The following is a 15,084-nucleotide window of genomic DNA, read 5'->3' on the forward strand; positions in this document are numbered from 1 at the left end:
CCCACATTGTCCCACAAATTTATATCAAGCTGTCAGGGAGGGGCCACTTCTAGGGATGAAAGAAAAGTCCATTCTCTATGCCCAGTTGATCCTTGGCATTTCCGCCAAGAGAGTTCTACATGGGTGCTAGTGCACCAATTGTTTAAGTTTTTTGTGTTGTGGACATTTCTCCACTGGGACAGGACTGAGGCCGTCATTTTACATTTGCCACAGCATAGCCAACAGAATGGGCTGTATTTCAATCTGCAACCTAAAGGTGAAAATGTCTATACACTTTTTTCCCCAGGGCTGAGCTATCCATTCTTGTCTTTTGCTATAAAGTCGTGTTAACCCTGTAGCAACTCGTAATTGATCAAAAACATCTTTTCTTTCAATTAAAATAGATACATCTTCATTTACTGCATAAATTGCTTGGAAGTACCTTTCGAAGTTCCCACTTCTCTTCTCCAGGGGTGAATGTTTTTTTACCTCTGTAGTTACAGACCTGAAGCTGCACTGGTCCTTGAGAAGCATACAGACAAAGCTCCTTCTGAATGTTATGTCGAATCTCAGAGTGTTCAGAGTATTCAAAGTACTATATAAATAAAAATTAAATACATTTTAACATATATTAGGTGGAAACAAGCAACCACAGCACTAAATTAATTCCTTGAAATTCCATGACAAAAACAAGTCAAGTTTAAAAAAAAGTGCATCATTCTAGAGAGACATGGTGGGTGAGGTAATATCTTTTATTAGACCAACTTCTGGTGGTGAGAGAGACAAGCTTTCGAGCTACACAGAACTCTTCTTCAGATCTGGAAAACTAACTCAATAGCTTGTCTCTCTCACCACCAGAAGTTGGTTCAATAAAAGATATTACCTCACACACCTTCTTTCTCTAATATCCAGGGACCAATACTCCTACATCACTCTTGCATACAACATTGTATCATTCTGTTATCTAACAGTTTAAATACAGAATCCAGGTTCAAATATTTATCATGCATGTTATGCAAATATTTACATAAGTTAAATATTCATATACATTTGCTTACATGGAAACTTAGTAAGTATTACAGCTAGTATTTTTAAGTATTACACAAAAAACTATGTTACAACCTTAATTCAGCCCCCTGAATTATGATAAAATCTTTTATTATATGATCACATTACTATTTTTCCATAGGCCCCTGCCTCATAAAAGGGGCCAAATTAAGGTTGCATGCACTACTTTAATTTTAGCATTAAAGCATAAATTTAGCACTTTTGATTACTTTACATAGAAGAAATACATTAAAAGTCATCTACTATCATTTTTTTAAAAAGCAACTGAAAAAAACAAATTCCATCATGTGGAAATGTATTGATTCCCACTTGGTTCATTAGCAGGGTTATAACCTTTATGTCCACAGCACAGATCTCAGCCACTTGACTTCATAGAGCAGGGGTGGGCAAACTTTTTGGCCTGAGTGCCACATCGGGGTGCCTCCCCAAACAGCCTGGCCCCCGCCCCCCATCTGCCCCCCTCAGAACTCACAACGCATCCAACCCCCCCGCTCCTTGTCCCCTGACCGCCCCCCCCCTCGAATCTCCACCCCATCCAACTGCCCCCTGCTTCCTGTCCTGTCCCATGACTGCCCCCCGGGATCCCCTGCCCCTTATTCAACCTCCCCGCCCCCTTACCATGCTGCACAGAATAGCAGGACTGGCAGCTGCGCTGCCTGGCCAGAGCCAGCCCCACTGTCATGCTGCCCAGTAGGAGCTCGCAGCCCCGCTTCCCAGAACGCTGGTGGCACGGTGAGCTGAGGCTGTGGGGGAGGGGGAACAGCAGAGGCGTGGCCAGGGGCCAGCCGGGAGCTCAAGGGCCAGGCAGGATGGTCCCACAGTCTGGATGTGGGCCACAGGCCATAGTTTGCCCACCTCTGTCATAGAGGAACTGATAACAATAGTAGATTGCTGTCCTCTATGGAGGCTAGTCACTAAAAGGATATGTAGGCACACATTTTGCCAGTGTGTTTCACAACCATTTGCTGACCACAGAGGAACACTAAGATTTAGGAATCCCGGGTTATTATGGGAGTGCACTCTAGTTATTCCAGAAAATTCTGCCTATGTCCCCACCTAAAAGCTAGCCCTTCCAGCTGGTGCTTGTTACAGTTCCAGCCTCCTCTGTTCTCATCTCTCTCATTATACCAGTCTGTTCATCAGCGCCAAGTCATGATCTCCCTCATCCCTTCAACTTCAGGTCTCCCACACCCACATCTCCCTAAGGCTCTTCACCCCAGTCTCCCCCACCCCAACCTACACCACTAAGTTTGGTTCTTCACTCCTATGCACTCCAGTCAGTCAGCTTCCTCCTCACTATCTGGACCCTAGCAGGGGGAGCACTGAGAATACAGACTCCTTGCTCTCAGCTCCTGAACCCAACATCACGAAGGCCCCTGATCTCCAGGAGGAACAGCTGCAGAGAAAGTCCTCTTCAGCCCATGCTGACCTGGGATGCAGCATGCTCAGTGTACATGGAATATTCACAGAATTTAGCTCACAAACTCTAACATATCTCTACTGAGCATATGCTTAACAGAGATTTTAGACAGTCAAAAGTCAGCCAAGTTTTGGCAGGTTTTTACAGGGACGGTAAAGGCACATCCCCAATATCAGTATGACCACCTTTCCAGATTTTAAGCCCCTACTCCAAAACAGAGTTGCTAAATATGGAGTTTAGTATTTTTCCCTAATCTTTCTGAGATATAGCTGTACCATTTTTGCTGAAATAAAAAAAATTACCTTGAGGCAGACACCCAGCATGGAAAATTTCAACCCAAACCAATAAAGTTTATCAAAGTTTATAAACAACAGAAAATGCATTGTTATAACAGGAAGTGCTGAGCATCTTTAACTGCACACATCATTACCAGCACCATCTATTATAAATACAGATTTTAAAAGAATTTTAACAAGATTCACAATATTATGATTGAGCAGAAAAAAAAATGTGCAATTTTGCTTCACTTCACCAAGACAAATTGTTAAAGTAGATATGGCAGACTCGGCCTTTATGTGGCAGATCTTTTAATACCATGCTTTTGTACCAAGGTTGGGTAAATCGCTAAAGAGATTAATATAGAATCATAATCCCTCAAGTAACATAGTGAATGGGATCCAAAGGAAAATGCTGTGTAACATAGCAAGTCAGCTAGCCCAGACCTACAACTGCCCTTTTCTCATTTAAATTAATAGGGAAAATTTCCATTTACTTTAATGGTGCAGGATCAGACTCCTAGGTTGTGCAGCTGTTAAATACTGAATATATCATAGATAACATCCAATGATTTTACTGAGAAAAAGAGACATAAAAAAAAAGATTTGAGGAAAAAAAACAGGTATCAAATCAGCAGTGAGATAACTTTTCAGTTACAACTATTTTTATTAAACACGTACTGATGTTTACAGTGGTTTTAGTAACATTTACTACTAATGACTGTGTGAGGCAGCATTTAAGAAAGCAGCATAGACCGTTCTTTTTTGTTTTGTTTTTTAACACTACAGTAGTGGCTAGAGGACCTGAGTCCTCTATCAGAGATGCACTGTACTGTATGCTGTACAAACACACATTAAAAGGCAATCCGTGCCCCAAGAGCTGTGTGTCAAGAAGAGCTCCTGTTGGGAAATTCAGGAATTTAAAATGTTATATTTCTCAAAATGCTAGATTGGCACAGGGCAGACCACTCTGACCTCCCACTATGAAGCTGTAAGCATGACAGGGCAGGTAGCTCAGGCCTGGCTGTTCGATCATGCACTGACAGTTTCCCACCGGCTTCCTCCTTGACAGCGTGAGTCCTGGTGACAGAGAAAGAAGCAGTAGGAGGAAGAATAAGAGAAAAGAAGAGTCAAGATAACATTTACAAAGGAAAAGCGGGGGAAAAGAAGTGTTTCTGTAGCAGAGACGTCAAATGAGGAAGAACTGCAAGTTGTGTGACAGAGCCAGTGAACTGGTGTCATGTGGCTGAGATATCTATTCTGTGCACTTTCAGAAATTTTTTCATCCAACTGCCCCTGTAAATTCCACTAAGGGAACACTTACTGAGTAGCCCAGTAACCTCAGAAATGGAGGTTTAACCCGTCCTGAGAATACAGTTATACTAGAAATTTGCACCAACAATTTTCTAAATTCAAAAGAAATGGTCCTCCGTAATACAGTTTGCAATTACTGCAGTGTCAGCTTCTGCTATTATAGGTGAAGACACCCAAAGCTATTTCTTTTAACTAATTTCAAACCACTTCTATGGTAAAAATACCATTGTGAGTGTATGCAATTTCTCACTTGTATGAATGCGCCTGGGTGTTTGTCTGTCTAAAGTTACATGTGCAGTTTTTGTGCAAGCAATTTTGAAGAATTGAACCATAACAGCGAAATATCACAGAAAATTCCTTGCAATTTTTACATTTACTATCCTCTCATGCAAGAATATATAGGTAACAAAAACCATTAGCTTATCTTCATACTAAAATATGTATGCCAATACTACTAGAAGGAAAATTAAGCTTGGGATAGGGATATGTTATAGCTGTGTGGACTAGCTGTGAAAGAAATTAAGTACAACAACATTTTACCTGGTTTCCCCCAAGTCCATGACAAGTATACATAATTAATGGTTTGCCACCATGGTTATTTTCGCCAACATCCAGACATAGACGTCTACCTACATTTTTTAACTGAAGAAAACAGGTTATTTTTGCATATAACTAAGTTATTTGAAACTTGCCAACAATTAAAAAGAGTAAACAGCTATTTTACTTAAAGTTCTATCTTTAAATGTACAACCCTGTCCACACTAGAAGTTAAATCTTTGCTAGACAAAACCTCATTATTGTATTCTGATAGTACCGACAATAGGTTAGGCATTGTGCACACACTCAAGTAGACATATTCTATATTCTGAACAGCTGGCAATATAAGAAGGCAAGCAACCTATTAAGGTTGTAGGAGACAGCTAAAACAAAATAGTTTACAATAAACATTCACTACTCCCAAATGCACCTGACCTTAACCAATATTAGTAGGCTAATATAGGACTATAACACGTGAGGAGTAACATTGTGGCCTTATAGATAAGTGCTGAGAAGGAATCCACATGCAAGAGACAGTGTGGAAGGAGCCAAAGACAGTTGTGGGAAAAGCTAAAACAGGATTCTAGCAGTTTCCCTCATCAGTTTGAGCAGGGATTTCTCTCTGAAAACCACGTTACAGACCATCTAAAGTTGCATTTATACTGACAGTTTCTGGAAAAATCTCTCACCATTTAACTAACACTGCTGCTGCAGCCGCTTCAGAGCTAGAAAATATAGGAGTACTAATGTTACTACCATCTGAACAGGGTTATCAGACATCAGTCAAGTAAAAAGGGCACCTGTGGAGCTACATCAGTGCTAGTGATGAGGGAGATTTTCATAAAAAATACCAGTATACACAAGGTTAAAAGAATCAGTCTAAAGAATGTTCTTCTAGCAAAATTTGGAGAAAAGAATTCCCACACTAGTCAGGGAAATTCTAGAACCATGCTAACAATAACTGAATTAAACTTGCTAGTACTATTTTTTATTCTACTTTAGAGTTGAAATCAGGCAAACTTTAGTGGTAGGATTATATAGTGAAACAGAAATTAACCAAAATTGGAAATACACTCACAAATCCAGATAATGGAGGATTCAGGTCTGGTACATATGCCTCAGGATAAACATTATTTAGATACCAAGTAAAATTTTTACACTGTAGCCGCTGCCTCAAATCAAGTCTTTTTGAGATGTCTCCAAATGTTCTCTGTTGGGAAAAAACACCCCAAAACACTAATAAATCAGATTTGTATAACTAATGAAGATGCCCTGGGGAGTCGCACTAAACAAGTGCTTGAGTTTAACATTTAAATCTAAAACTATAAATATCTTTTAAAAAAATACTGGGTTGAAACAGAAAACAGCATTTAATAATTTAATACATAAAAATTGCATCTATTTGACTTATAGAGACAAAGTACCATTGACTTCTTGCACATACTTCCAACTGCTACAGGCAGAGCAAACCCATGCTTCTTCTGAAGCAGTGCTGTAAGGGTCCTCAGTGGCAACAGGGAGCAGAGAAACATTGGCTTATTAAGGCAGACAAGTTGCTATTTAAGCAATATATAAGGCCCTTTGTTTTCAATTTTTACTGATTTTTACTGAAAATTTCCCAAGTTGAACAAAAAGCTAGTTGGATTTTATTTTTTTAATCAAATTTTCACCTAAATTTGGACCACATAAGTTATGAAAATACCGATTATGTTAAGAAAATCTAACACATTACATTAGGTTAACAATAAATTAGTCTAAGTGTAAATGTGAGGCTGTCAAAGTAAGGCAATGTAGTGGAAGATACACACACATATGCAGTGCAGTTTAATGCTGTGTGTATGTACCGTCCATGTACCGTTCATGAAATAAAACACAGCATTAAACTGCTTCTGTTCTGATCTGGGATACAAAACTAATGAAGGAATATATTCCGTTCATTGCTAAGCAGGGCTTAGGGCTGTTGTCAAACTGCGAAGGTGTATCTAGCGGGGCCTGCATGGGGTTAGTCTTGACTTGGAAAATAAAGTGGAGAGCATGCTTATAAAATCTGCAAATGACACCAAACTAGGAGGAGTTGCAAGCACTTTGAAGAACAAAATTAGAGTTCAAAATTACCTTGACAAATTGGAGAATTGGTCTGAATTCAACAAGATGAAATTCAATAAAGATAAGTGCAAAATACTTCAATTAGGAAAGAAAAATCAAATGCACAACTATAACATGGGGAATAACTGGCTAGGTCAGGGGTGGGCAAACTTTTTGGCCCAAGGCCACATCGGGGTTATGAAACGGTATGGAGGACCGGGTAGGGAAGGCTATGCCTCTCCAAACAGCCTGCCATCCGCCCCCTCCCACTTCCAGCCCCCTGACTGCCCCCCTCAGAACCCCCACCCATCCAACCGCCCTGCTCCTTGTCCTCTGACCACCTCCTCCCAGGACCCCCACCCCCTATCTAAGCTCCCCTGACCACCCCGACCTCTAGTCACACCCCTGCCACTGAAAGGCCCCCCGGGACCCCTGACCCATCCAACCCCCCACTTTTTGTCCTCTGACCACCCTCTCCTGGGACCCCTGTCCCTAACTGCCCCCCCCAGGACCCCAACCCCCTATCCAGCCCCCTGGCTCCCTGTCCCCCCCCACCAGGACCTCCTGGGACTCCACCCCCTATCCAAACCTCCCTGCTCCCTGTCTCCTGACCGCCCCCCTTCCCGAAACTCCACCTCATCCAACTGCCCCCATCCTTGGACTGCCCCCCGGGACCTCCTGCCCCTCTCCCCCACCCCCTTACCAGGCTGCTCAGAGCGGCAGGACAGGCTTATTGGAAAGCCTGGGAGGTGGGCAGGCACAAGCCGCGCTGCTGGCGTGACTGCGGGGGAGGGGGGCTAGTGGAGGAGGAGCCGGGGGGCAAGCCTCCCCCGCCAGGAGCTATGGGGCCAGGCAAGACAGTCCCACGGGTTGTAGCTTGCCCACCCCTCGGCTAGGTGGTTTACATCAGGGATGAATTTGGCCCAAAGTTACTAACCGTGGTTTAGTTTACAGCCTAAAAAGGTACACATGGACAAGATTCAAATCTCACACTAGATACTTTGTTATAAAACAAAATTAATAAATGTGAAAATGCATCTAAACAGATTATTCTATTTTAGATGTTTTACTGTATATTTTGATGTAGTACAGAGATTCTCAAGCTGTGATCCAGGGACTGCTTGGGTTCACAAACTAAGTCTAAGGGGTCCACGAAAGACAGACTGAAAACTGACTGAACAGAATTCAACTCTATATACAGACAACAGATTTCCAAAGGGGTCTACACCTCCATTTGAAAATTTTTAGGGATCTGCAAATGAAAAAAGGTTGAGAACCACTGATGGAGTAGTTACAGCAGAAAACAAATTTCAATTAAGTGTCAGTGTTTCTTCTATCTCAAGGCAAAGATATTTCAGTAGCCTGATGGTTGCCTAATACATTTCCACTGTTCAGGAACTTAGTTGCAGTTTTTCCTACCAACTTTCTGTTCACAAATCATTTGCTTAACAGCAGCAGCAACAAAAGGCAGCTTTTTAAAAGTCACCAAATTTTGGGCAGTGAAACCATTTATCAGTTTCCAGCATTTTCATAAAAATACGCCAATTCAATTTTTTTTTTGCTTACAAAGGGCTTTATTAATGAGCAAATGGCTATATTAATAAGCTGTATAAATGAGCAAAAACATTTTTATGATGTAAAAATGGAATTATGCCATTTGGTAAAATGAAAGGCCTGCAAAAACTGTTTTTTGAAATAGATCCATTTTTTTACTTTTTATTACTCCACCAAAAGCATATTTTTGATCATCAACATTTTTCAAACAGCTCTGTGATGCCGCTTAACCACTTCTCTAACAGGTGACAGGCGTAAGAGCCAATTAGTGCACCTGTGATTGATGGATTGATTGCCTCCTGAGCTGAGGGGGCAGATTTAGGTAAGGATCATTAGACACCTGAATCTTATACAGAATCCAAGGTATTCAGTAAAAAGAGGACTGGACTCTTCTGTGGAGAGAAATCCACGGGGTTGGGGGGCAAAGATAGGGTTTAAGCAAGTAAGAGGCTCCACAGGGAGGAGGTTACGTTCCTGTGGGGGAGGTTCTAAGTTAGGGTAGTTAAAAACACTTCAGTGGAGTGAAAGAGGGATTAGTTCAGAAGAAAAAGGAGAAGCTGCGAGGATCTAGGAAGACTCTAGGGGCCTGAGAACTAAAGGGAGGCTGTATTAAGCACAGAATGTGGGGAAAAAGCACAAGGAGGCTTAGAGTTAGGAAGTGGCCCAGGGAAACAGCAGCATGTCTGAAGCACAGCTAGCTGCTTCATACAGGGTCTCTGGGCCAAAAGCCAGATTAGAGAGTTGGCCTGGTTACCCCTAGTAGCCCCCGAGGCAGGGGCATGAAAGTGCAGTGGAAAGAATATTAAGCTCAGGGTGTGACTGAAGACTGACCCCAAGAGACAGGCTTAAGAATAACCCCAAGAGGTTTTTGGACCTAGTTACCCTGGAAGGGGACTGAACTTTATGGGACTTGGCTGGAGGACTGAGCCGGAGGACTGAGCCACAGAAGACCCAGTGAGAGGTATAACTATCTACAGGATAGGCTGGTGACAAGGATTCCTTGCAGCATTGTACTCTGACATAAAGGTGTGGTGAGTACGCTACTTTACAAGCTCTAATTATAGGACTTTAAAGAGCAAACAGAATTCAAGAGTAAGTGAAACACCTATCTTTATTTACTGGATATTTGAGCAAATAAAACATTGTCCTGCCTAGTACTTTTGATTAGAATTTCTAGAAGTCTTACATACTTTTGTCAATAAATAACTTTTGCTCACCAAAACTTTCAGTGCAGCAAGAGTGATTTCTAATACCACCACCACCTACTTGTTTCACAATTTTTCCTGCTTCTATGTTTCTCCGGTAAAATATTTCTTTATATTCATCCATCCAGACTTCTGCAAGGCGAACTTGATTACGTGTGATCACTTGAGTGCCTTTTGGAAAAGTATGGGGGCTCTTGCTGCGAAAGACATGGCCAACAACAGAGCAAGGCATGATCTCCAGTTGTCCACCACATTGCCATACCTGGTGATAGAATTTTTACAAGGTCTAAAAACAACATATACTTTATACTTTACAATTTTAATGTTTCATCTTAAGCACCCAGGTAAGAGCTCTAGTTCATATAGCCGGTTTCAGAGTAACAAGCGCGTTAGTCTGTATTCGCAAAAAGAAAAGAAGTACTTGTGGCACCTTAGAGACTAACCAATTTATTTGAGCATAAGCTTTCGTGAGCTACAGCTCACTTCATCGGATGCATACTGTGGAAAGTACAGAAGATCTTTTTATTCACACAAAGCATGAAAAAATGGGTGTTTACCACTACAAAAGGGAGAGAAAACCTTTTGTAGTGGTAAACACCCATTTTTTCATGCTTTGTGTGTATAAAAAGATCTTCTGTACTTTCCACAGTATGCATCCGATGAAGTGAGCTGTAGCTCATGAAAGCTTATGCTCAAATAAATTGGTTAATCTCTAAGGTGCCACAAGTACTTCTTTTCTTTTAGTTCATATCACGTTAGAAAATGGGGTTTGTTAATCAAAATTCAAATCCACAGGTGAATGTTGGAAGCATAAATTTTGGATATCAAATCCAAATACACTTTATTACTATAGTGACCAAGCCTATTATTTATTCTATTATTTTCTGCCCATAGATTACTGATAGCTCAGGTCTTCATGTTCTTTCAATCCATGACCTCTCTGGTGAATCAGTCAACTAGGGGGACACATTTACTGGACTGACGTAAGGCCAGACATAGGATTATATCTAAACTTACTCTGAAAGACATTTCTATATTTTCTCCTCCCCATATTTCCATTTCTTCATCATAGCTTCCAATATATTCAAAATAGTCTTTTGATATTGAAAAAAGACCTCCAGCAAAAGTCGGAGTTCTGCAAAAAGAGAAACCATTAAGTAAGTTACTGATGCAAGGTTTAAACTGGCTGAAGGGCTTCTCTACCAGGGGAGCTTCACTAGCATAATTATACCACTGCAGTTATAGTAGTGTAACTCCCTGTGTGGATATGCTGATTCCAGAACAAACTAAACTGGAAAAAGGCACTCTTATGCCAGAATAAGTGTTCATACAAGGAGTTATGCTAGAATAACTATAGCTGTATATCTATATCAATACATTTTCCTATGTAGACAAGTCATTAGTAAACTTTATGCATTTTTCCATCCCCGTAAGTAACCAAACTATGTTGGCAGCACCTTGTGATCCAATGAGCAGACAAAAAGTTGCTGAAAGGGCAGAGGGCATCAGTAAAGATGTCTGGCCTCTTTCCAATGTATTGAGATATTGAGATCAACCACTGTGTGTGTTATTCCATGCTGGTGCTCAGCCTAAAGCCTGGCCAGATATGACTATTCACTACCATGATACTAAGCACCCCAGCTGTTCTGGAATTTGGGGGAGATTCACCTTTCTCTGTGGGTATTCTAGCAGAATTCAGTTATATGGTCTCTGAGAAGGATTGCTCGGAAAAATTTCTTAATCCATACTAAAAAGGGTCCATTTGCCATCTTCTCAGTGACCCTTAACATTTTAATTCTGGCTTTATTCTCAAGGGTGCAACATCAGTTCAGTGTCACTCTGCGAAAGATGTAAGAAAAACAGTCTTATGCAGATGTGGAACTTCCTGGATCAGTAGCCATAAATAACTTTTAGGCTATTTCCCTCATCAGTTTAAGCGGTTCTTGAAGTATATCAAAGCATTTGTGTAGCATGTCAACTTTTATTTACAAAACCTTTTGAAAGTCAAAAAAGACTTTCTAAATATAGAAATTACTATTATGGACATAGTAGTCGATAGATATGGGTGTCTGCCATCTTTGTAAGATGATGAGCAGCACACACAACAAGCTTGTTTTCTCAGTTTGGACATTTTAACAAACTTGCCACCATCCATAAAGTCCCCACTTAGGGTTTTTTTATTTTTAATTCTTGAAGCATTTCAAGATGTGAAATATGAACAAACAGAAAAAGCTGATGCCCAGGCAGCAGAGCTAATGAAAAGTATGTATTTCCTCCCCCCGAATCTCCCCCTACACTTTTTCAATGCACCTATCATTCAAATCTATTATACATTCCCAAGATGCAAGATACAAAACACTATAAATAGGCATATAATAATTAGTCATTACTAATGAGTTACGACAGACAAGAGATCAAGAGTTCTTTAAGATATCAGGATGGATGGCACTTAAACAAACCAATGCAATGAACTTTAGAACTAAACACCAGAAAGAGAGAGAGAGAGAAAACAGAAAATGTGCTTGCATTCCAGGAAAATTGTTTTCACTCCACCCACATTTATACACTATTAGTCCTCCTTTGTCTAGTTTTTCTGGTAACATACATGGGATGGTTCTGCTATATTTTTGTTACCTTGCTGTGAAACAGTACTATGCCCCAGTATGAGTTTAAATAAGTGCCTGACAATGAGACAGTTTCAACCAGTATACTTTATGGAGACTAACTGTCTACACTAGCATTTTTTCCCTCTCTGAAATTTCTTGTAGCTGCAGATCCACTATTGGGAGTGCTAGCATAGACAGGCTACGGGCATTCTAACCACAACATTATCTAACTCCATTCAAAATGGAATTAGATGATGTAGTAGTTAAAAATTTAACTGATAGAAATGGTCATGTAGACAGACTAACTCTGCTTCCACTGCTGGAAGCAATTATGGGAAATTATGAACAAAATCTAGGGGAGAAAGACAATGTGTTTATATTTATATTTTAAAGTTGTTTGTAAAAATTTGACTTGTAAAGAAATAAAATCTAGAGAAAATATTTCAATAAGTGAAAGAGCTCAAATCATAAGACATTAAGACTTCTGATTCCAGTGCTGCTATTCCCATCCTCAGGCAAAGAAGTGCTTTGTTCAGAAGTTGCTAATTAGAATTTTTTTAGCAAACAATTTGCAAAGTGAAGAATTTCAAATATTCTATGAGCTCAACTGTTTACCTAATTGGATAGGTTTCATCTTTTCTTCTTCTATTTTCATGTTCAGGAAGAGATTCCCATCCAAATGATAAACTCCAGTCAAAATTTCCTCTGTTATGGTTATGTCCATAAGGAGAAGGCTTGCTGAATTCAAAAGTATTAAGATCTATGGATGCAATGTCAGGGCTTACAACAGCAGTGTAGTTCTCAGCTATTCGTGCCAACAATGGCTCTAACCAGCCATAAAAACATTCACCTACGGGGATGAGGGGGAGGGGGAAGAGAGAAAAGAATTAATTAAATGAAGCACTGGACTTTTTCTTCACAATGAAAGTATAATTAAGGGACTATTACTGAACAGAGTCATGTTTTGTAGAATCCACACTTTTTCTTTAAAAGATTAAATGTTAGCTTAGAGGCACCTAAGTGGACTTTGCTGAGTGGACTTAGATTCTGGCATAAGTGATCATGTGTCTGAAGAAAAAAACAAGTGCTGGCATTAAAAAAAAAAAATTAGCAAAACAAACTTTTACTAAAAAAGGGACCAGGAGGAGGAGAGACTGAAGTGAAGACTGGGCTAGGCCCTGGGATGACAACAAGCATGAAAAAGAAACACAGCGAAAGATAGTCTGCAATCAAAGAGCTAAGACTGAAGATAATTAATGAAAGATTCGGCCCTATAAATTGTGACTTCAAGTGTGATGTGAATCCAAAAATTTTATTTCGAACATACAATTCTAAGTAATTGAGAAACAAAATATACTTTTAAGCATTTTGGAATGTTTTTCCATAACAATCATTTTAGAATTTGTACTGTTTCATGAACATGAAAATACTTGGTAAATAATTCTTGACTATGCTAGAAATTGTATTTAAAAGATTTTCCTACTCTTACATCAAATTTCACTAGTATGATCTAGCTGACTAATGTTATTAATGTGACTATTTAAAAAGTAAGTATTGGTTAGTGCTTTCCTAATAGTTGACAATTCAAATGGGAAGAGAGCCTTAAGTGTAAGCCAGCATAAACTGATCATCATATATGAAAGTCTGTCAATGTTAAAATTTATAAATTACTTACTCACCATATAGGCCTTTCAAATTCATGAAACCTGCACAGCCATGGATCTCTCAGTTTTAGCAAGACCACAAATCAATTCACAGCAGTAGTAGGCTGTGCTAAAGTGGTCGATGGTACCCAAGATCCACAAGAAGCTCCTGCTCAGCTACCACCAACTGCCTACAACCTTGCTGCTTCCTCTGATGAGCTACCACTAGGGTTGCCAACTCTCCAGGATTGTCCTGGAATCCCCAAGAATTAAAGATTAATCTTTAATTAAAAGATAATGTCATGCAATGAAACCTTCAGGAATTCATCCAACCAAAGTTGGTAACCCTAGTTACCACTGGAGCCTAGGGTTCCAGGGAGAGTTAGCTCCGCAGTATGAGAGCTCTAGTGAACTAGCATGGACCAATAGCAAGAGACTCCTGGGTTCAATCCTAGCTCAGATACTGACACCCTCTTACGCTAATCACTTAATCTGTCTCTGAAACTATTTCTATATATGTACAATAAGAGTAACTGTACTTAGCTACTGCACAGGAAGATTATGACAATTAAGGTATGTTTATAAAGCACTCAAATGCTATAGTTCAGAATGCACATGCAAACCCTTCAGAGCCTATGCTCCCCATTTCCTCGTACCAACTCCAAGCGGAGTTAGACCATTTTTTTCTAAATTTTGTCAACTCTTTATAGTCCCTGGCACAAGCAACTAAACATTTCTTCTAGACAGCATTGCATTAACTTTAGCCACACTTATTTTATATTAAAAGGTAAATTTGGCAAAGTTTACATTTCTAACACTGAGAAGGAAATTAAAACAAAGTAAAATTTAAAATGATGGTTTATAAAATGAACACAATACAGTTTCCTAAATATCTCATATTTTAACTACTACTATAGATCATACACATAGCACAGATGTACTTACAATGTGCATCCAAAAAAGTAAGCGTCTCTCCTGTTGCTACTGAAGCTCCTAATAATCGTGCTGTGATTAGACCTTTTCTTTCCTTTTGTCGGACTACCTTAACTATTTGAAATTGTTTCACGTATTCATCTAGTTTATCATGCAAGTATTCTGAAAAGACAAATCAACTTCAGAGTATTCAGTAGAAACCCATTGCCTGAAATTCCTTTGATTTTTTTTCTTTAACTGTCAATGATCAACTTTGCATGCTAGTATGTTAAAATACAAATTTTGAAAAGGTTAAATTCTGCTGAGTAGCCTATGATTAAACATATTTTTGGAATTTGAGGTTCATAAAATATGTATTTGAAGAGAAACCATCCCAATTCTTAAAGCTTTAAAAGATTAAAACAATAGGTACCATTTAGAGGAGTCTAAAATAAAATCAGTATTTTTGTCACAGGTAGACACAAT

At 39.6% G+C, this 15,084-nt stretch overlaps 1 protein-coding gene across 1 annotated transcript in view; it reads right to left on the reverse strand.

Annotated features, from left to right (window-relative positions):
• The window catches only part of GALNT3 (polypeptide N-acetylgalactosaminyltransferase 3), a 49,158-nt gene that overhangs the window by 510 nt on the left and 33,564 nt on the right, over positions 1 to 15,084 (reverse strand). Inside the window, exons 4-10 of the mRNA XM_084642752.1 lie at positions 14,632 to 14,781; positions 12,659 to 12,893; positions 10,455 to 10,572; positions 9,499 to 9,699; positions 5,672 to 5,803; positions 4,597 to 4,698; positions 422 to 574 (exon numbers count right to left, since the gene is read on the reverse strand). Coding sequence (XP_084498878.1) covers positions 422 to 574; positions 4,597 to 4,698; positions 5,672 to 5,803; positions 9,499 to 9,699; positions 10,455 to 10,572; positions 12,659 to 12,893; positions 14,632 to 14,781 — 1,091 coding nt within the window. The remainder of the gene's footprint in view (positions 1 to 421; positions 575 to 4,596; positions 4,699 to 5,671; positions 5,804 to 9,498; positions 9,700 to 10,454; positions 10,573 to 12,658; positions 12,894 to 14,631; positions 14,782 to 15,084) is intronic.

The sequence above is a fragment of the Lepidochelys olivacea genome (assembly GCF_965140295.1).
Source record: "Lepidochelys olivacea isolate rLepOli2 genome assembly, chromosome: 11".
Lineage (NCBI taxonomy): Eukaryota > Metazoa > Chordata > Testudines > Cheloniidae > Lepidochelys > Lepidochelys olivacea.